The sequence below is a fragment of the Nuphar pumila genome, chromosome 9 (assembly GCF_984573655.1).
Source record: "Nuphar pumila chromosome 9, dmNupPumi1.hap1.1, whole genome shotgun sequence".
Classification (NCBI taxonomy): Eukaryota; Viridiplantae; Streptophyta; class Magnoliopsida; order Nymphaeales; family Nymphaeaceae; genus Nuphar; species Nuphar pumila.
In genome coordinates, this window is record NC_143257.1 from 9,563,396 (window position 1) to 9,587,470 (window position 24,075).

The 24,075-nt window shown below is 36.5% G+C and overlaps 1 protein-coding gene across 1 annotated transcript in view; it reads left to right on the forward strand.

The window, feature by feature from the left end:
* Positions 1-24,075, forward strand: part of LOC149828396 (protein HLB1-like) — an 86,070-nt gene that overhangs the window by 61,126 nt on the left and 869 nt on the right. The window contains exon 13 of the mRNA XM_090017555.1: positions 22,179-22,367. Within this exon, the coding sequence (XP_089873681.1) occupies positions 22,179-22,367 (189 nt within the window). The remainder of the gene's footprint in view (positions 1-22,178; positions 22,368-24,075) is intronic.

The window sequence follows — 24,075 nt, forward strand, 5'->3', positions numbered from 1 at the left end:
TGGAGCATGATGAGTGTGGGAGCCATAATAGGTCCAAGAAAAGCTTTTTCATTATAATACACTTTAATGGCTAGGTTCATTTTTTTAGTTTATCCCTGACTAAATTGTCTTGAAAACTAAGATACTGGTAGTAATATTTAACAAGAACTTCAATAGAGTTCTCATTGTGAATATGTTCTATATGGTAATCAGATTGCATGTAATTAACTGACAATGCATATGATTAGAACTTATGGAACCATAGACTTAGGAAGGGAATTGAATATGATAGTACTAAACATCACTAATGCTGAACGTCCGAAAAGAGAAAAAAGAAGAAGTGGAAGTGTGATACAAGAGAAGGAGGAGGTTATGTGAAAGGTTATACGAGTGAATCTTGCATAATGAAAGATTTAGGAAGGTAATTAAATATGAAAATGCTAAGGATCATTAACATTAAGCATTATCAAAGAAATAAAGATAGAGAAAGATTGAAAGAATATAGAATGTAAGAGGAAGTGAGGTTAACACTCTTGCAACTAAACATTCTTTACATATGGATTGAATAATTTGAATGATAAGAAATTACAGCAGTTATTTAGGATGATTAATCGATTGAAGATAAACTTCAAGAATTTTAGATTACAGTCATTGATGTTTGGTATTTCTTGCAGATCATCCAAAATGGAAAATTTTATCAAGGCAAACAATGCTACCTAGTACCATGATGGTACATTTCAAAGAACAAAATTGTCCTTTCTTCAGCACTCGATATTTGGGAATGGACCTTGGGCTGGGTATCTAGGGATTTTGGGTAACCTGTCTGGAATGGATTGGGTTTTGGCCAAGAATTTGCACCTAAATCTGAACACCTGTGTAATGAAATACAAGTGCCAAAAACAATGTCACAAAGTGACTACTACAAGAAGGCACAATCACATAAGCACAATGTCTCTAATGGACAAGATACAATATGCCACAAAGGGCAAACACCAAACACACACAAAGAGGATGAGAGAGCTTAAATTAATAAGGAATCTCTTATTGAAATGCTTGAAAAAACATTAATGGAAGATGGGGCAAAGCCCCATATTTACACAAAATGGGACCTAGGGGGCACCCATAGTCGTTGGGAGCCCCCCAATGGTCACATTTGTGACCGTTGGGGGGTATCCCAACGACTCTAATGAGGGTCCTTACATCATTTAATGAAATAATAAAAAACAAAAATAAGAAAAATAAAAAGAAACTAAAAGGATAACCCTAAAGGACATGCATGTTTTACATTGAAAGGAAAAGACTAAATTGCCCCTAGTGGGCATTACAAAGGATAAAAGGAATTTTATATATATATATATATATATATATATATATATATATATATATATTTAATACCCCCCCCTCAAGTTGACAGTGTGATCACCAAAAGTTTGCTTAGAAGAAAGGAGAACCTAGGGTATGGTAAAGAAATTAATGATTCTCCTAGAAAAACACAATAACCTGTGGTAGAAATACAATCATTAGGGTTTCCACCTCAATCAGAGTCGGTATAAGCAATTAAATTTAGAGATGAAGAAGATAAGAATAATCTTTTTGTTATAGTTTCCTTGAGATATCTGATAATTCGCATGACAACTACCATGTAAGTAGGAGAAGGAGCATTCTGGAACTAACTTGCGCTGCATACAACATGAGCAATGTCTGGCCTGATAATAGACAAATATGTTAGAGATCTGATTAATTGACGATAAGGAGTGGAATCTTCTAAAGGAGGTCCATCATTGGCTCTCATTTTAGCATTTATTACTTGGAGCCTCCACTTTATTTTCGTCAGTCAAGTCAAACTTGCAAGCTTCATTTGAGGCAGAACATATCTCCGAAGAAAATATGCAACTTCAGTCCCTAAAAAATACCTTAGAAATCCAAGGTCAGGATATCAAAATTGTTTTTAAGAACTTTTTTAATAAACTCAATGCCCTTTTTATTAAGAACTTTTTTAATAAACTCAATGCCCTTTTTATCATTCCCAATGTTGATCATATCATCAACATATAACAATAAAATAGTTATGTGATCACTTTCATTCTTAACAAAAAGAGTAGTATCAGTATAACAAGTAAAACCACTATAAAAAACTTTACTAAAACGATCATACCAAGTTTTTGTAGCTTGTTTAAGACCATAAAAAGCTTTATTAAGTTTAAGAGTTTTTTCTTTCACAATATCAAGACCCGACAGAGGATCCATATAAACTTCTTCACAAAGGTCCCCATTTAAAAAAGTATTTCTAACGTCTAATGTAATGAAATGGTGATCTTCCACAAAAGTGCAAGAATCCTTCAAAAGAGTGTCTATTGAAGGCATCTTAAACACAACCCATAAAAGGGTAAAAATGAAAGAACACACTAAAATAATAAATCTTTATTTCTTCACAAGAAATGCTTAAAAAGTTGATATACAATAAAGGGGGATGACCCCTATTTGTACAAAAGGGAGAGGAATCTCTCCTTGAGTCGTTGGACCTAGTCCAACGGCTCTAAATATAGCCGTTTGACAACGGCTAGGTCCGACGACTATATTCTAGTCAAGTCCTAGTTGAGACTTGACTAGATTATAATATCTAGTTCTAAATGAACTAGATAATAAATAAAATAAAAAGAGAAAGAAAAAGAAAATAAAAAATATATAATAATAATATAATATAATATTATTATTATATATATTATATATATTATATTTTACATTTTAATGCTCTCCTTCATACTTACGGTATAATGAACAAAAGTTTGTCTAAGAGGAAGTGAAATCTGGGAGCAGCAAGAGCTTTGGTGAAGGAGTCTGCTAATTGATATTCTGATGTAACATATGGCAGATCAATGGTTCCATGTAGATATTCCTCTCTGACATAGTGACAGTCCATCTCAATATGTTTGGTGCGTTCATGAAATGTCCGGTTGCTGACAATATAGATCACACTCTTATTGTCACAACACATTCTTGAAGCTTGTGTTGCTTCAGCTCCCATGTCAGTTAACAGTTGTCTGAGCCAAACAACTTTCATTGTCGTGGTCGCCATGACTCTATATTCAGCTTCAGTGGAGGAGAGAGAGACATTCTGTTGCTTTTTGCACCTCCACGAAATTAAGGATTCACCTAAGAAAACACAAAAACCAGTGGTTGAATATTTATTATTTGGATCACCTCCCCAGTCAGCGTCAGTATAGGCAATTAAATTTAATGACGATGAAGCAGACAAGAAGAGGCCTCATGAAAGATAGGACTTTAGGTATCTAATAATACACAAAACTGCTTTCATGTGAACAAAGGTGGGATCCTGCTGAAACTAGCTAGCTGTGTGTATAATGTGTGCTATATCTAGCCTAGTAATGAAAAGATAGGAAATTGCTCCGATAAGCTGTCTGTAAGGAGTGAGATCATCAAGAAATTCTCCATCATCAATTCTCATTTTAACGTTGACAACTTCTGGAGTGTCCACTTTCTTATCAACTGTAATTCCAGACCTGTAAATAATATCAAAGGCAAATTTAGATTGAGATATCAAATACACGAGGGAAATAAGTAACTTCAATTCCTAAGAAATATCTTAATAAACCTAAATCAGTCATTTCAAAATGAGTTTTAAGAGGTTTTTAGATGTTTTCAACTTCCTATTTGTCACCTCCGGTGATGATCATGTCATCCACATAGAAAAGGAGAACAATAATCCCTGCATCAAGATTCTTAATAAACAAAACAGTGTCAGTCAAACAAGATTGAAAACCAATATCAAGCATAACATAACTAAACCTGCCATACCAAGCTTTTGGTGCATGTCTAAGACCGTAAAGAGCTTTTTTAAATGAAGAGCTTTACTCTTAAGGATACTAATACCCGACGGGGCTTCCATGTATACTTCTTCAACTATATTTTCATTGAGAAAGACATTTTTGACATTCATCTGAAATGTGAGTCATTTTCTAATGGAAGCTAGGGCTATTAATGTTCTGACAGTGGTGATTCGAGCAACTTGAGCAAAAGTTTCTTCATAATCGATGCTATACTCCTAGGCATACCCTTGTAATGAAGTGCCGGATGAAGTCTCCAAGAGCAAAACAAGAGAGCACGCACATACACAAATAGCCACTAATGGGCAAAAGAACAACTCAACCACTTAAAGTGGTAAGGCACCCAAAAGAAGAGAAAAAATATATATTCCACTCAAAAGGCTTCAAAGAAGCATGCTTTACAATGGGGAGAAACCCCTTTATTTATAGACAAAAGAGGAGGCCTTGGAAGGGCTCCTAGAGGGACGTTGGAGCCCTTCCAACGGTCATAAATATGACCGTTGGATGCTCCAACGTCCTCCTAGGTGGGGCCCATTCCAAGGTGGAAAAGAAAAAGAATAAAGAAAATAAAAAAAGAAAGAAAAAAGGAAATAAAGAAAAAGGAGAAAAATTACAATATGCGATAAGAAGTAAAAAGACTGTTTTACCCCTATATGGGTCTATTTACAAAAGATATAAATATATATATATATATATTTATATATGTAGATAGACACATAGACATATATATAATTAATATATATATATGTGTATGTGTCATGATCTATATATATAAATATATATATGTACAACATATTTTAACACCCCCCCTCAAACACACGGTGAGATCACCGAGAGTTTGCTAAGGAGAAAGAAGAAACGAGGCGATGGCAAAGCTTTGGTGAAGAAATCCGCCAACTGGTACTCGGTTGGAACATAAGGCAATTGAATGGTGCCTCGTAGGAACTCATCACGAACATAATGGCAATCCATCTCAATGTGCTTTGTTCTTTCATGAAAGGTGTGATTGCTGGCAATGTAGATAGAGCTCTTGTTGTCGCAGCACAGCTTTGAGGGAGTTGAGAATGAGACTCCTATATCTTTAAGCAAACTTCTTAACCATACGATCTCCGTGGTGGTAGTGGTCATCGCACGATACTCTGTTTCAGTAGAAGAGAGTGAAACTTTCTGTTGCTTCTTACACCTCCAAGAGATAAGTGACTCTCCAAGAAACACACAATACCCTGTGGTAGAAATACGATCATCGGGGTTACCACCCCAATCAGAGTCAGTATAAGCAAGTAAAGTAAGAGATGAAGAAGAGGGTAAGAATAATCCTTTTGTTATGGTGCCTTTCAAATATCTGATAATTCTCATGACAGCAGCCATGTGAATGGTGGAGGGAGCAGTCTGAAATTGACTTGCACTATGAACTGCATGAGAAATATCGGGCCTAGTGATGGATAAGTATGTGAGCGACCCAATCAATTGATGATAAGGTGTGGGATCAGCTAAAGGAGTGCCATCACTGGCTCTCATCTTGGCATTGATTATTTCTGGCGTCTCCACCTTCTTGTCATCAGTCAGTCCAGACCTGTCAATAATGTCGGAGGCAAGCTTCATCTGAGAGAGGACATACCCTTTGGGAGAGTATGCAACTTCAATACCTAAAAAATATCTTAGATAACCAAGATCAGACATATCAAAATTTTCTTTGAGAATATTCTTAATAAGGTTAATACCTCTCTTATCATTACCTGTGATAATCATGTCATCAACATATAATAACAGAATTGTAATGTGATCATTAGAATTTTTAACAAACAAAGCAGTATCAGTGTAACATGAGGAGAAACCATTATCAAGAACTACTTTGCTAAAAAGATCATACCAAGCTTTAGGTGCTTGTTTAAGACCATAGAGAGCTTTATTTAACTTTAGAATATTTCCTTTACCAATTTCAAGACCTGGCGGAGGATCCATAAGCACTTCTTCATATAAATTTCCATTTAAAAAAGCATTTTTAACGTCAAGTTGATATATAGGCCATTGTTTAATGGAGGCTAAGGCAATTAAAGTTCGCACACTAGTCATCCTAGCTACGGGAACAAAGGTTTCCTCATAATCAATTTCATATTCTTGGGCATAGCCTTTTGCAACCAAACGAGCTTTGTATCTCTCAAGAGATCCATCACACTTGGTTTTAACTTTATATACCCATCTACACCCAATTGCCTTTTTTCCTAATGGTTGGGGAATAATACTCCAAGTTTGAGCTTTGTTAAGAGCCTCTAATTCAACTTTCATTGTTTCAATCCAATGTGGATGATCTTTAGCTTCTTTAAAGGAAGTAGGCTCATGATATGAATGAATTAACATGAGACAAGCCCTATAATTAGGTGAGAAAGATTCATAAGATACAATTTTTTGTGGAGGTCTACTATTACGAGAAGATCTCCTAGGTGCATTAATAGGTTCTTCTAATGAGAGATCTTGAGAATATCTTTCAAGAGCAGGTTGATGTTCAATTCCTGACCGCCGGGTATATACATTCATTTCATTAAGATTCTCAACTTGAGAATCATTACCATGTTGGAGTATATCATTATGATGGGAGATGCCATCACAAGTATTATCGCAAGTACTTGTATCTGGTGTTTCAATTCTAGGAGCAAGATCAAATAGGAAGGAATAGTCAAGGTTTTCTCTAGATGTGTGAATATCAAATCCATTTTGTTCTTCAAGAAAGTTTACATTTCTTGATATATAGAGTTTATTATTTCGAGTGTCATAGCATCTATAACCTTTTTGATTTTCACCATATCCAATGAATGCACATTCAATAGCTTTAGGTGATAGTTTATCTTGTCCTTGAACAAGCACAAAACATTTACATCCGAATATCCTTAATCTATTAAAATCTGGAGTAATTTTGAATAATTTTTCAAAAGGTGATACATTTTTTAAAGAAGCAGAGGGCATACGATTGATTAAATATGTTGCGGTAAGAAGAGCTTCGGCCCAAAAGTTTTTAGGAACATTTTTAGAAACAAGAAGTGTTCTTGTAGTTTCAATTAAATGTCTATGTTTTCTTTCCGCAAGACCATTTTGTTGTGGGGTTTTAGGACAAGATCGTTGATGTAAAATTCCATTTGTTTTGAAAATCTTTAGACATGTATTCTCCTCCAGAGTCGGATCTAAATATAGCTATATTGTTTTGAAATTGGTTTTGAATAAGAATATGAAATTCTTTAAAATTATTAAAGACATCGGATTTGTTTTTAATAATGTATACCCATGTATATCTAGTAAAGTCATCAACAAAACTAACATAGTAGGAGTAGCCTCCCTTGGACAGAACGGGTGCCGGTCCCCATACATCGGAATGCACAAGTTCAAAAGGTCTTTTTGACACAAAATTACTATGAGAATACGGAAGCGAATGAATTTTTCCAAGGATACAATCATTGCATGTGAATGTATTTGTATTACAAAATTTTTCCAAAAAAGGAAAGAGATACAATTTAGAAACACTAGGATGTCCAAGTCTTTTATGCCAAGTCTCAATATCTTTGGATTGAACATGATTGCAAAATGATTTGGTTGGCAATGACAAAAAATCCATATAATAAAGATCCCCTCTTCTATAGCCTTGCCCAATCCGCTTCCCGGACCGGAGATCCTGCACATAGCAATGGGTAGGTGAAAAAGTGACATTACATTCAAAATCGGTAATTTGGGAAACGGAAAATAGATTTAAATTAAGTTTTGGAATAATTCGAATTTTGGGAACAAAAAATTCTTTGTTTTCATTATAAGTTTTCTCAAGATTCCCAATGCCTTCAACATCCAAGGATGTTCCATCGGCAGTGGAGACAAAAGATTTAAATTTGTTGAGACTTGTTTTTGATAAGAGTGATGCATTCGGAGTCATGAAAGGAGGCATCCGAATCAAGAATCCAAGAGGTCATACCTGGGAAGGAGGAGATAGCGGCGCCGGAAGTGGATGGTGTAGAGGAAAACTGAGAGGAGCTCATCTTCATGAATTGTTGAAGAGTTTCGGTAAGATGAGCAAGAGACTCTTTTATGTCACCATCTTTCTTTGAATCTTCATTTGGAGGAGCTTCACCAACGGAGGCCACCTTCTTTTTAAATCTTGGGCAATCCGGACGAATATGGCCCGGTTCATTACAATTATGGCAAATGATTTTCCTTCCTCCACCACCATTATTTTTGAAAAAATGCGGTGGTTTGTATGGCCTTACATTGTTGCCGGGTCTAGATACGGCATGAACTTCATCAACATCTCGTTTTAATGCCAAACGAGTCTCTTCTTGACATAAGTCGGCCAAAATATCACTTAGAGGAGTAGAGGCCCTATGGAGAAGCGATCCTCTAAGTTGCTCAAATTCGGGGCGAAGCCCATGAATAAATTGGAAAAATCTTTCTTTTTCCATTTGCTCTTGCCTCATAGCAATAGCACTACCTTCCCATTGGGGTTCGAGAAGGACAAGTTCATCCCATAAAGAAGATAGCGCACTATAGTAGTCCCTAATACTCATATCACCTTGTTTGGTAGCTCTTACCTTTTCTTGTAGAAAGAAATGCCTAGCAAGGTCTCTTTGAGTGTACATGCCTTTCATAAAGAACCAAGCTTCATTAGCCTTCTTGAATTTGGCGAGATTTGCACAAATCTTTAATTCAACATTGTTCATGAACCATGCTAAAATTTTAGCATGCTCACTTTCCCAATCTTCTAATTTAGAAGAGTAATCAAGAATAGCCTTCTCTTTTTCCTCTTCGTTCAAAGCTTTTTCCTCATTACCTTCAAACTTAGTCAACTTCAATTGTGGTTCCGGAATGGTTCCACATACATAACCCCAAAGTTTTTTACCTTTGAGATTGTTTTTCATAGCGGCCGCCCACATGCGATAATTGGTCCCATCCAATTTGAATGAGAGGTCGATTTTTGCATCCTTGTTGGCCATTTGTAGAAGAGGAATATAAATGCACGAAAGAGAAGGATATTACTTGTCAAAAGAAGATCCGATGAAGCTTTATCAACCAAGGCTCTGATACCATGTAATGAAGTGCCGGATGAAGTCTCCAAGAGCAAAACAAGAGAGCACGCACATACACAAATAGCCACTAATGGGCAAAAGAACAACTCAACCACTTAAAGTGGTAAGGCACCCAAAAGAAGAGGAAAAATATATATTCCACTCAAAAGGCTTCAAAGAAGCATGCTTTACAATGGGGAGAAACCCCTTTATTTATAGACAAAAGAGGAGGCCTTGGAAGGGCTCCTAGAGGGACGTTGGAGCCCTTCCAACGGTCATAAATATGACCGTTGGATGCTCCAACGTCCTCGTAGGTGGGGCCCATTCCAAGGTGGAAAAGAAAAAGAATAAAGAAAATAAAAAAAGAAAGAAAAAAGGAAATAAAGAAAAAGGAGAAAAATTACAATATGCGATAAGAAGTAAAAAGACTGTTTTACCCCTATATGGGTCTATTTACAAAAGATATAAATATATATATATATTTATATATGTAGATAGACACATAGACATATATATAATTAATATATATATGTGTATGTGTCGTGATCTATATATATAAATATATATATATGTACAACATATTTTAACAACCCTTTGGCCACTAATGGGGCTTTATACCTTTTAAGAGTTCCATCCCTTGGTTGTGACTTTGTAAACCCATCGACAGCCTATAGGTTTTTTATCTAGTGAAATATCTTGAATAGTCCAAGTATTAACCTTTTCTAATGCATCCAACTTTGCATTTATGGCTTCTACCCGTTCTATATGATTTTTGGATTGAGAATAGGATGACGGTTCTACATATGATTGTATTAATGCGATAACTGCCCTGTATGTGGGTGAGAAAGATTCGTATGACACAATTTTTTCATAAGGTCTAGATCTTCTGGATGACCTTCTGGGTGGTACTTCGAAATATTTTTTTAATGCACATGGAAGATTTGAGTCTCTATGTCTTGAATATTGTAGATTAACGTCCCTATGAGTTTGCTCTTCAAGATTATGTTCAAAATCAATAGTATTTTGATCATTGTCAAAATCACATTCATTGGATTTTGAAGTCAAATCCATTAAAAATGAATATTCAGTGACTTTCTTGGGTTTTTCAAATTCAAAGAAACTTTTTTTTCCAGAAAAGATACATTTTTTGATACATATAATTTTTTATTTTGAAAATCAAAACACATATAACCTTTTTTATTATCAGCATATCCTAAGAAGGCACAAGGAATCACACGGAAAGAAAGTTTGTCATTTTTTTTGGTGAAAACAAATCACTTGCATCCAAAGACTCTTGATCTAGAGTAATCAAGAGATAAGTTAACAAGTTTTTCAATTGGAGTTATATTTTTCAAAGAAGAAGATGACATTCGATTAATAAGATATGTATCAGTTAGGGCAGCTTCTGCCCAAAATGCTTTTGGAACTTGATTTGCTATTAATAAAGTCCTAGTGATTTCTATAATGTGTCGATGTTTACGTTCGGCCAGACCCTTTTGTTGTGGTGTGTGTGGACAAGATCTTTAATGTGTGATGCCATGTAAGTTGAGATAGTCTTTGAATTCTTTGGACATAAATTCTTTCCTTGAATCGGTGCGAAAAATGAAAATATTATTTTGAAATTTATTTTTAACATTTTATGAAATGTCTGAAAGTGTAAAAAACCTCAGATTTATGCTTAAGGAAGTAAATTCAAATATGCCTAGAAAAGTCATTGACAAAAATTATATAATATACATATCCACCTTTTGAAATGACTGGTGCAAGACCCCAAACATCCAAATGTATTAATTCAAGTGGTCTAGAGGAAACAAAAGTTCTATTATGAAATGGTAATCTTTTCATTTTGCCAAGAATACAATCTTTACAAGTAAAACTTTCAGAATTACAAAATTTTTCTAAACTTGGAAAATGTTGAATTTTAAACATATGAGAATGACCAAGTCTTTTGTGCCACAAATCGAACTCTAGTTTCTGAACATTATAACATAAAGCATTCTTAGGCAATTTCAAAAACTCCATGTAATAGAGTCCTCCTTCTTTATGGCCTTCACCAATCAGCTTCCCTGACTGACGATCTTGTACCTAACAATCATGAAAAGAGAAAGATATTACACCCATAATCAAATATTTGAGAAACAGATACAAGATTTACATTTGGTTTAGGAATATATCTAACTTTTGGGATAATTTTTTTTTTGTTTTACGAAGTTTTTCAAAATTGGCTATTCTTTCTATTTTAAGTGATGTACCATCAACTGTGAAAACTTTTGACACACTTGGGTTATTGTTAAGACATTCAGATAAGCTTTTGATATTTGAGGTTATATGAAAAGAAGCACCAGAGTCAAGGAGCTAAAGAAAGTTATCGGGATTCGAAAAATGATGAAACAACTGAGGATGATGTTTCTTTGAGAAGAGGTTGAAGGATCTCCATTAATTGAGCCATAGATACCTGCACATCTTGGTCTTTTGACTCCGATCCGACAGATGAAACTTTCTTTTTCTTATCTTTTTTTTTTAGCTTAGGAGATTGAGGCCTATAGTGCCCTGACTCATGACAACGGTGGCAAATGATTTTTCTTTTGTCAAAATCACCATTTTGTCTACCAAAATGAGATGGCCTATAAGTGCGCACATAGTTACCCGGTTTAGACATAGCTAGAACGGAATCATCTTCAAGTTTTGGATTATTCTTCCTAAGTCTGTTTTCCTCCATAGTCAGTTCCTCTATAATATCAATGATAGAGGGAACATTACCTCGATGTAGAAGAGCCGATTTGGTCGACTCAAATTTCAGTCTTAAACCGTTTATAAACTGATAAAAATGTTCCATATCGAGTTGCTTTTGGCGAGGCTCGATATCTTCAGAACAATGTCATTTTGGCTCAAGAAGAGTCAATTTCTTCCAAAGATCGGATAACTCATTGTAATATTCCCTAATAGTTTTGTCTTTTTGAGTCATCGTCCGAACTTTGTTTTGCAAATTGCACAAATGTGCAATATCTTTAAGGAAATACATATTCTTAAGATATTCTCAAGCTTTATCGACATGCTCAAATTTAGCAAGGCTAGAGCATTTCTTAATGTCAACGATATTAATTAGCCATGACATAATTTTGGCGTGCCCTATCCTCCACTCTTTCCATTTTTTCTTATAGGTCGCCAAGGCCTTATTCTTCTCTCCTTCCGTGAGAGGTACTTCTTTGTCATTCTCAACTTTTGTGAGAATTAGTTTCGGTTTCGAATCGAAACCATCCACCGTACCCCACAACCCTTTTCTCCAAATGTGGTGCTTCGTGATAGAAGCCCACATCACATAGTTGGTGTCATTTAATTTCATGGGTATGATGGTGATCTTATCATTGTCATCCATCTTTTACAAGGGTGAGAAAAAGAAAGAATAGATGAGAGAAGAAAAAAATAGAAAAAAAGAAAGATAAAAGAAGAAAAAAGAGAGAAAGTGAAAGATAAGAGAAGAGAAGAGAAGAATGAGCACCAATACAAGTTTTCGTAGTCAAGCTTCCTCCAAATGCTTTCCTTCTTTAAAATAGACCTCTTGAGTCACGAACAAGAGAACAAATCAGCCTTTGCAAAGGAGGCACAAAAAACGAGGTGAGAATTCTTCAAGATCTAAAAGTTTTCAAGGTTCTGATACCATAAAGAAGACGTTGAGGGTGAACATGCTGCAACCTTCCTCTCTCTCTCTCTCTCTCTCTCTCTCTCTCTTTCTCGTTAAAGCTGCTCTCCTCTCTCTCTCTCTCAAAATCGTGATTTGAGAGGGAGAGGGTCACACCCTATTATAGCATGGGAGTTTCCCTCTAAGGAGGAGACGTCCCTATTTCAGAAATAGACGTCTCTTCCTAACAAAAACTCTTAAATATATATATATATATATATTATGATAGTTATTTTTATTATTATTATAATATTTTTTTGACTTATTTAACTTAACATGGATGGACCATGGATCTCGGCCAACGGGTCCATGATCCATATTGGGATCCAAAGTTGTGTCAACCCCTAAAATCATATATTATATAATATTTTAACCTAAAACAATGAAAAATATATTTATTTAAGTAAAAATAACATTTATAAAATTAAAGAATCCATAATTTTATGAGATATTACATCTCTATCCCCTTAAAAGAATTTCGTTCACGGAATTATAACGTACTGAATAAATGTGTGTAGTGCTCGCGCATATCGTTCTCAGTTTCCCAAGTGCATTCGTCAAATCCGTGATGTTGCCACCGCACTTTCATCAATGAAATCGTCTTGTTTCGAAGCACCCACTCTTGGCGATCTACAATCTCCATCGATCTCTCTTTTGTCGTCAAGTTTGGTTGTACTTTGACTGCCTTATACTGAATAACATGTGAGGGGTCTGATACGTACTTTCTTAACATCGAAATATGAAAGACGTGGATCCGAGAAAACTGAGGCGGAAGTGTCACTCGATATGCCGACTCGCCAATCTGCTCAAGGATCTTAAAAGGTCCCACGTACCGAGGACTAAGCTTCCTCTTTTTTTCAAACTTGAAAACACTCTTTGTCAGACCCAGAATGATTTTCTTTTTTGGTTCATATCGCCGACCCCAATTGTTTTGGGATGAAGGCGTAGTTGTTGTTGTTGAAAACACTCTTTGTCAATGATATTTGTACAAAAACATGATCTCTCACTATGAAACTGGCGTTCCCTGCACCATTCATCGGTGTAGCTCTTCTGTTAGCTCTGTGCAGCTATCAATCGCCGGTGAATCAATCGCACATGATCTGAATAATGTTGGATTACCTTTGAAAATTCAATTGCTCTAACACCAACCTCATCCCAACACATCGGGGATTTACAAGGCCTACTATATAGAGCTTCGTACTGGGCCATACCAATACTAGCGTGATAGCTATTGTTGTATGAAAACTCTGCAAGCTTCACATGCTTATCCCAATCTCCTGTCCAATCTAGCACGTATGTTCTCAACATGCCCTCAAAAGTCTGGATCGTCCGCTCAAATTGTCCATCGGTCTATAGATGAAAAGTTGTGTTGAACTTTAGTCGGGTACCCAAAGTCTTCTGCAATTGGCTCCAGAAACGTGATGTGAAGCGGGGATCTCGATTCGACACGATCGAAAGTGGTACACCATGTAACCTGATGATCTCATCGATATACAAGTATGCTAAGCTCTCCAAAGTCTGACTCATCTTGATAGGCATAAAGTGTGCGGTGCGCTCTTCGTTAGTCGGTCCACTACTACCCAGATAACATCATGCTGACGATGGGTTATCGATAGTCCCACTATAAAATCCATCAAGATGTCGTTTCACTTCTACTATGGGATGTCCAAAGCCTTTAGCAGCCCACCAGGCCTCTGGTGCTTGATCTTAACTTGTTGGCAAGTAAGACATCGGGACACATAATTTGCCACATCCCATTTCATCCCATTCCACCAAAAAGTCCTTTGTAAGTCTTTGAACATCTTGGTGCTACCAGGATGAACAAAATACTTCAATCTGTGGGCTTCGCTCATCAACTCTTCTCGAAGAGCCTTCAGAATCCACCATCTATCCTCAAACATAATGGTCTCGTTTTCCTCACGGTGGAACTGCACATTCGTCTTCTAAGCGCTCTCACACATCTTCTCGACGTTCGGATCATCCGATTGTAATGCCTCAATACGATCTATGATCTTGGGTTTCACTTTCATCCCTGTACAATACATACGCCCGACTTCATCCGCAAATGACTATCACTTGATGAATTCCTCAAGTAAATCCCAACTTTGCCCAATTAGACTGGCTGCTGAAATTAAAGTCTTCCTACTAAGTGCATCTGCTGCAACATTCGCTTTACTCTAGATAGTAAACAATGGAGAGCTCATAATCTTTGAAGAATTCTAACCACCTGCCCTATCTCAAGTTCAGATCCTTTTGCGTAAATATATATTTGAGGCTCTTGTGATAAGAGAGAACCTCAAACTGTTCTCTATACAAGTAATGTCGCCACATCTTCTGCGCAAAGACAATGCTAATTTCAAGTTGTGCATTGGATAATTCTTCTTGTGCACCTTAAGCTGCCTAGAAGCATAAGCAATCATCTTTTCACGCTACATCAAGACACAACCCAGTCCGGTTTTCTAGGCATCGCTGTAAACTACAAAACCTCCTGATCCTGATGGTAGCGTCAAAATTGGAGCTAAGGTCAACCTCAAAAAATATATTTATTTAAGTAAAAATAACATTTATAAAATTAAAAAAACCACGTTTTTATGAGATATTACATGTCCTGGTTCATTACAATAGTGACAAATAATTTTTCTTCCTCCACCATTGTTATTTTTCCAAAAATGAGGAGGTTTATATGTCCTCATGTTATTTCCCAATTTAGATACCGCGTGAACCTTATTAAAGTCTTTTTTAAGAGCCAAGCGAGTTTCTTCTTGGCGTAAATTTGGCAAGAACTTCGTTAAGAGGAGTAGAAGCCCTATGAAGAAGGGATCTTCTTAGTTCAAATTTGAGGCGAAACCCATGAATAAATTGAAAAAATCTTTCTTTCTCCATTTGTTCTTGCCTCATGGCAATAACACTTCCTTTCCATTAAAGTTTAAGGAAAGCAAGCTCATCCCATAGAAAAGATAAAGTACTATAATAGTCTCTAATACTCATATCCCCTTGCTTGGATTGTCTTACTTTTTCTTGTAAAAAAGAAATGCCTAGCAAGATCTTTTTGAGTTTACATTACCTTTCATGAAGAACTATGCTCCATTTGCCTTCTTAGATTTAGCTAGATTAACACAAATCTTGAGCTCCACATTATTCATGAACCATGCCAATATTTTGGCATGCTCACTTTCTCAATCTTCAACTTTGGATTGGTATTTTTCAATAGCTTTGGCTTTTTCTTTATCACCTAAAGCTTTTTCTTCATTCTCTTCCTTCTTAATGAGCTTTAATTGTGGTTCCGGAGCGCTGCCACATACATATCTCCAAAGTTTCTTGCCTTTGAGGTTGTTTTCTATAGCGACCACCCACGTTCTATAGTTGGTCCCATTCAATTTGAATGAGAGGCCAATCTTTGCATCTTTGTCGGTCATTGCAGAAGAGTTGAAGATCAAGAGCGTGGAGCTTAATCACACTCAAATACAAAAGAAAGAAGTCCCAAGAGTGTTCAAACACCTAGGGTCTGTGATACCATGTAATGAAATAAGTGCAAAAAACAATGTCACAGAGTGATTACAAGAAGGCACAATCACATAAGCACAATGTCTTTAATGGACAAGATACTATATGCCTCAAAGGGCAAACACCAAACACATACAAAGAGGAGCAGAGAGCTTAAAATAATAAGAATCTCTTATTGAAATATATGAAAAAACATTAATGAAAGATGGGGCAAAGCCCCATATTTATACACAAAATGGGACCCAAGGGGGCTCCCATAGAGTCGTTGGGAGCCCCCCAACGGCTCTAATGAGGGCCCTTTACATCATTTAATGAAATAATAAAAAACAAAAATAAGAAAAATAAAAAGAAACTAGAAGGATAACCCTAATGGACATGCATGTTTTACATTGAAAGGAAAAGACTAAATTGCCCCTAGTGAGCATTACAAAGGATAAAAGGAAATTTTATATATATATATATATATATATATATATATATATATATATATATATATATATATATATATATATATATATTAACACCCTGGCCTAGGTTTGATCAGACATGAAAATGGTCCTAGCATTGGAAGCCATGTCACGTTGATACGGCTGAGGATACAGGGATACGGCTATTTTTATGAAGTTTCCAATATGACTTGTATATAAGGGGATACGGGATGGGAGTCAAAATGGTGTATCCATGTTACATAGGTTGGAAGCAAAAAATGTGAACTAATGGGGCCTGGTTGGTTTGCTCTGAGCCCATCTCTACATATGACTGGGACAACTTTTGTATTTGGCTTAAGAAAAACTTGGCCTAGAGCCAAGCTGCATAAGAACTGAGTGAAGGCTGCTGAGATCAGACATTTCTCCTAGCCTGTTCAGCTCCTTCAGCTCTGACTCGAGCCTGTCCCAAGCCTAGTTCCTGTATGCAACTATGAATATTGAGTGATTAACACATACACCTGTGCACATTGAGTGAATAAATGCCATGTCATTGATACTTCATTACACTGCCAGATGAATAATTCTCTCACTAATTAAAGAAAATCTATTGTCAAACTTGACATGGTGCACACAATTAAAGAAAATCAAATTTATTCTATTGCAAAAAAAAATCCAAACAACGATGCAGCCAGCAGCTATCTTGCATAATTAAGAGAACAAGGATCAAGAAAAAGGAAGATAAGTAAACAATTTTGGGTTTTGTGCTTTATGATTATCTTTCAGGAAGGTACTAAATCTTTTCAAATGGCTGCATTTTTGCAAAGAACTTGGTTTGTTTTAGGTACGTTTTGTTGGGCCTATTTCGGCATCCACTTTTTTTTAGTTAATCTCTGTCCACTTTCTCATGAGAATTAGTTGCCTCTTGGAAATTTATTGATTGATCAAATCCATGGCCCTAACTATACAAGATGATGTGCTTTTCTTGAATTTTCTTTTTAAAAGTCAAAATCATAGAAATGTTGCTTATTCTAGTTTACATGCTGAATGCCAAGCTATAACTTCAGTTTTCTGTTGAGGTGACTCACTGTCTTTGCTTGTTTTTGGTATAATAGCTTTTTTGGTATAATAGCTTGTCTAGGGGGATCAATTCACATATTTGTCATCATATTCATGAAGCTTTTTCCCCTCTACTTGGGTCAGCTTTGCAACTTCCAATTTCTCCATTGCATGCTATATTGGTACCAGATACGTATAAATGCAAAACAAAATAGGTCCAGATCCATTTTTTATTCCCTGTCCAACTATCTTTCCTTGTCTATATTTATTGTTTCCCTTCAAGTCATTATTAGGCCATCTTTTGTGTTAGTTTCTTTGACCTGTATCATGATGTTGTTTCATGTGCATGACATACCTAAATCATCTCAGAGCATACTTGGTAATCTATTCTATTTCATTGGTGCTATTTTTGTCACTCCACACATTCATCTTAACATACTTTACCTACATGCACTCTCTTCTGCCTGTTGCTTTTTGTTGCCCAACATTCAAGGTATATAATAATGTGTGATTTTTAACAATCAATATTCTTGATACCCAAGTAGCAATTTCCAAAGTATTCATAGTTCTCTTTTATTCCAATCTGGACATGTCTAGCAAAAAAATGAGAAAAGTGGACCATTGAATCATGACTACATCAGCTATTCTGATATTAAGATAAAATATAAAATAACATCCCTCTAGTTGATAACACCAATAGATTCATCCAGGACTTAACATATTAGGGTTGTCACCCAACCCACAAATGTTAAGAATCATTGCATTTTTATTACCATAGGACTTCTAGTTTAACCATATTATTTTCTTCATTAGCCTTTTCTTTGGAATTGTACTTAATGTATTCTTTTGTCATCATAGTGGCTCTTAAATTTCTTTTCTTTGGAGTTTTGTTCCATGGTTGTCTCTGTGAAAGCTGCAGTGTTCCTTGGCCTGCATGACCTGTTACACAAAGAAGAGAGTGAAGGGAAAAAATTGGAGATGAATTGGAAGTCGTGTCCTAGCTGGGACGTCCTTCTTGTATATATATCATGTTGAGATTACATGGAGAAAATACAATAATACCCTTTAGGTATGAAACATATTACAACAAAATACATAAATGGAAAATACCAAAAATACCCCTTCAAACGTGATTTCTTACAGCCCTCCTCAAACTGTGCATGGGTCTTGAATAACTATGGACAATTTGCTCTTAAGGAACCAATGACACAAAGAGGATAGCGGCTTAGTGAATAGACCTGCTACTTGGTCTTCACCTCGGAGAAACATAGGATGAAGCTCTTTACTTTCAACTTTTTCACGGACGAAGTGTTGATCAATCTCCACATGCTTCATTTTTTCATGTTGCACGGGGTTGGTGGCAATAGCTATTGCACTTCGATTATCACAGAAGAGAAGTGATTGCAATAGCGTTTGATGGAGATTGACTAGTAAATGTCTTGTCCATAAGACCTCTGCCGTTACGGCTGCCATGTCACGATACTCCGCTTCAGTAGTAGAACGTGCAACTGTCTTCTGTCATCGACTGGACCAAGAAACAAGATGTTGTCCCAAAAAGACTGCATAGCCTATGACAGATCACCTGGAGGAGGGATCACTGACCCAGTTGGCATCTGAGTAAGCTAGAATAAGAAGTGCCAAACCATCATGAGATTGAGAAGAGGGCCTTTTATAAACAAGACCATCGCTGATTGTGCCTTTCACATAACACAAAATTCTTTTAGCTGCCTCTATGTGGCTGAGACGGGGTGGCTGCATAAACCTGGAGACATATACTAAGTCTGGTCTCGTGAAGGTAAGATAGTGAAGAGCTCCAATGAGACTTCTGAATTGCTTTGGATAAGGCAGCGGAGGATCTTGAAGATCATCATCAACCAATTTCACACTGACTGCAATGGGAGTGGGAACTGGTTTGCAGTCAGTCATCCCAAAATGAGAAAGAATGTCCAGAGCATATTTTCACTGATATAAAATGAGAGAGCGGCTAGTTTGATCAACCTCAATGCCAAGAAAATATCGTAAAGGGCCTAAATCCTTCATATGGAACTGCTTCCTGAACATGGACTTCAGATGTGTGATTCTATCTGGATCACTGCCTGCAATAACATGATCATTTACATATATAAAAATGATAGCAATATAAGCCTGATCAGAATAAACACAATGAGTTTTAATCGAATTTTGGTATCTCATCAAAGAAAGAGGACTCTCATCCCAATCATGAGGTGATGATAGCTGCCACCTCAAATCGTAGTCGGGGAAGAGGCCGAAATCAGTATAATAACAAAAATTTAGGGATTCTTCATAATCCTCATACTTCCAAAACAAATGAAAATCGGCAGAATGTAATATGTCAGATGTGGAAAGCGGGAACATTCGTGCTCAAATTGCTATTGGAGATATCTCCCAACGTATCATCCTCCCACAGTTACTTACACAGCCTGTTTTCGTTAGTTTGCTCCACAGGTCAGCGGTATGAGAGGGGGAAGAAGCCCACGACCAACATCCTCCAATGCGTTCACAGGGTCTGGATCTTCTTTTTCTCCAGGACATAATCAGGATATGGACTCCTTGAGTGCCTCTTTTTCTCAATTTGGCATGCATGGCATTGGAAATTATCATAGTTCCTCTTGGTCAGTAGGAGCTTATCAGAAACCCACAATTTCTATGAGCTCACCATGGCCTACCACTTCAATCAGCCCACCTGAACAACCTCTTCCACTTCTCAGGTCCCACAACCGGGTGCTTAGTTTCTAGATTTAGGTGCTGCCCACCATGTCACCGGTGATGCAGGTAAACTCACAAATCTTAATCCTTATTATGGTAATGGGAGAATAGTCACTGGTGATGACAAAGCACATTCCATTACCCACATTGGAACCGCCACTATTCACACTCCCCTTGGCCAAAATCGAGACAAGGTCTTGTTGAGTCAAAATCTTTTGTTGGGCTTAAAGAAAAATGTGAAAAGGAAAGGGATTTTTCACGTTGAGATGATTGGGTTTGATTAGATCTGAAGCAAACAATGTATAATAAAATTCCAGATAAAAAAACAAAAACAAAAGGAGATTAAACGAAATTGAACGAGTTTGAATTTAAAGTGAATAAGAAGGAATCAAGATCTAATCTGATGTGATCAAATTTGATATAACGAGATTGAAACAACCAAGATCTGGTCTGACGTGACCAGATTTGATTTAAAAAAAAACTGAAATGAATGAGAAGGAATAGAGGATAAGAACGGATCTGATCTTTTGTGATCATATATGATTTGACGTTAAATGATAAAAGGAAAGGAAAAGAAGAATATGGTCTGACGTGACCAGATTTGGGTTTAGACAAAAGGAATAAGAAAACGATGGGAAAAATCTGGTCTGACGTGACCAGATTTGGTTTTGAGAAAAGAAATAGGAAAACAATGAGATCTGGTTCAACGTGACCAGATTCAGATTAGAATGGGAAATAAGAAGAAAAGAATATGAATCACGACCTGATGTTGTTCGCCTCGACTTGCTCTGATACCATGTGAAAGCTGTAGTGTCCCTTGGCCTGTGTGACCTGTTACACAAGGAAGAGAGAGAAGGGAAAAGATTGGAGATGAATTGGAGGTCATGCCCTAGCTGGGACGTCCCTCTTGTATATATATCATGTTGAGATTACATGGAGAAAATACGATAATACCTTTTAGGTATTAAACATATTACAACAAAATACATAAATGGGAAATACCAAAAATACCCCTTCAGACGTGATGTCTAACAGTCTCTTCCTTGATTTTGTTATACGCATCGAATTATCTGCAATCATACGCCATGAGGTCGCCTCTTGTATATGTGGTGTCACTTGATCCATTATTAGCTGCTATATAAATTAATTCAATGAATGACATAAAGAAACAATTATCTTATAGATGATACATTGTTAGTAAACCTCGGAGTTTCTAAATCAAATAACCTAATATAATAGGAAGATATAAGTGAATGCCAATCCTTAGCAAGGAAATGTACGTTGGAGCATTATTTAAACAGTGCTGTAAATAATGCGAGCATGATCTTGATATCATCAAGGAATAAATGGTATTAATACATGGAAATGATGCAAATTATCAAAAGTTGTTATAGTGGTTCCTTTGGTAGAGGAAGCTGAAATAAGTGTGTACATTAGTTCATCCAATGCAGCTGAATTTTAAAAATTTGGATGTGTCATCTTTTTGGATAAGAGATTATTTGTGAGATACTGTTTGTGAGATTATTTGGATGCGTCATTTTCAATTGCTCATCCCTTTTCTTTGGTTTTCATATTATATATTTTTGTCTATTTTCATGGAACTGGCATGAGTCTCCAAAAACTCCTGCTACGTTGCCTTTCCTGTGAAATACCTTCCCCATGGGGGAAGTTTGACTGAGTTTACACATGAAAATAAGAGGGAGGTGGAAATACTGGGGCCTACTTGGGCCAGCTTGGCACTTTCCCACCTACTTTTTGCCTGTTTGTTTCACCCATGGTGAGAAGGGAGTGCCATCATGGCATTTTCCATGAAAGTAGCCTGAAACAAATGGACCTAAGCGATTCGTTTATTTTAGAAAAAGATTTAAACTCCAATCATATTGTCAATATTTTAGAACCTGGAATTTGCTGCATTGTGCAGGTAAACAAGATTGAGCAGGTGCAATTGTCGCAGGGCCCTTCCAGCAAGCTTGGAAGCAGCACAAGAGCTGACAAATCATTGATCAAAATTGATATTCCGGATATTGTTTCTGTCTCGCCATGTGCAGATCTTACACTACCTCCAGGTGCTGGCCTGTGCATTGACACAGTTCATGGACCACAGTGCTTGGTAAAGTTCTTAACCTCTAGTTATCTTAGAAATGGAAATAAGAGGACCATGTTTCTGTTCTTTAGTGACCAATTATCAACTTGGCTTGTGATTAAACTTGACATTAAATGATTAAACAGAACCTTGAACAACCATGCTCAAGCTTTGCTTGGTGCAGCTGAGTGAAAGTCATGAGAGAAGAGGTTTTCCTTTTTGCATTATTAAAATGAGAAGGAATAAGGAGAAGAGAAATGATTGTTGAACCTGTGAGCTCTTGGATGCAAACACTTTCACTACACCAACACATCTTCTAAATCGACATGAACTATGTGCTGTGCACCACTTAGATGGGCCTCAGAAAGCACAAAATGCGGGACGGGGTGAAAGTTCTTCCCACTGTACTGTCATCTGTTGGAGTTATATACTGGGATTGCAGTCCAGTGTGCTCATTTTTTCACCGTGATAGACATTTCATGTCATTGCATGGTGCCTTGCTTCAATTTGTTTGACGTATCTAAGTGAGTTCTAGTGCCTGAAGCACATATCTGCTGAAACAAATATGATGACCACAAATTTTGCACATGCGTTCATGCATGTACACAGGCACACCTGCACACACGTGAATGATGCTTCTTTAAGAAGCCTAAACAATCCTAGCTGACCTGGATGCGTATACATTTGATATCAGTTCATATGTTAAGCAATCCACAGAACCGCTTTTGTTCAGCTCGTTAAATAGAAGTGTTTGAGATGAGTCTTGCAAGTTGCCATCCATACCTTTGGCTTTGGTTTTGGCAACTGTTAAGCGGTTTCATATTGTTCATATTTGCGGTCATTATTATATTATACTAAATGCAAATTTTGTATTGCGATGAAGATGGACGACAACATGGTACATGTAGCAGAATAGTCACTAGCCAAAATACTTAAAGGGTCCAATGGCACACTTGTACATAGACTCTAAAAGGATTTGAAGACAGTACGAACTTCAGTATGTGTAGGAAATGTCTTCGCACCAATCTTCTGTTTCTCCCATCTCATCTTTTCCAATGTAGACGCAAAGAAACCCTGTATAAAAACTACCTTCCTAGGTTTGTAACATTATTGGCAAACAAGCTTTGGATGACCAAGGTGCTTTGGGATTGTTACTTCTCCTATGATGATAATGATATAGCATCTGAAGTCATCATTCTTATGATCTAATGGCCGCAATTAGTGTTCTGAAGCACAATAAATTGTTGCATTGATAGTCTTGGACACTGCGTATTTTGTTACAGAAAAAAAAATGAGTAATTTGCAAAAAGCTGCCTAACTTATCCAGTATGTACAAGAAGCTGCCTAACATTTGAGTTATTACATCTAATCACCTACTTTATCTGGATGCATACCAAATACCTGCCTGAGGTATTAAATAACAATTTTGTCTTTTTTATTAAGCAACTGATCTTATGTCATCTTATGGTTTTTTGTTAAACAAATAAGCAAAGTCACTCCTTGACTAATGGGCAACTAACTGGTTTTAGGATCAAGTATGTCTTTGAAAATATTACTTATAAAAGCTTGCAGCTAAATGTAATAACCGAAACATTAGGCAACTTTTTATAAATATCTGATAAGTCAGGCAGTTTTTTGTAAATTACTCAGAAAAATCCAGCTTTCTCTAGCATTTCTTGCTAGGTCAAGCCATGGTTCTGTGGTCTGCATTTTCTTCATTTTGTTATGGAACTCA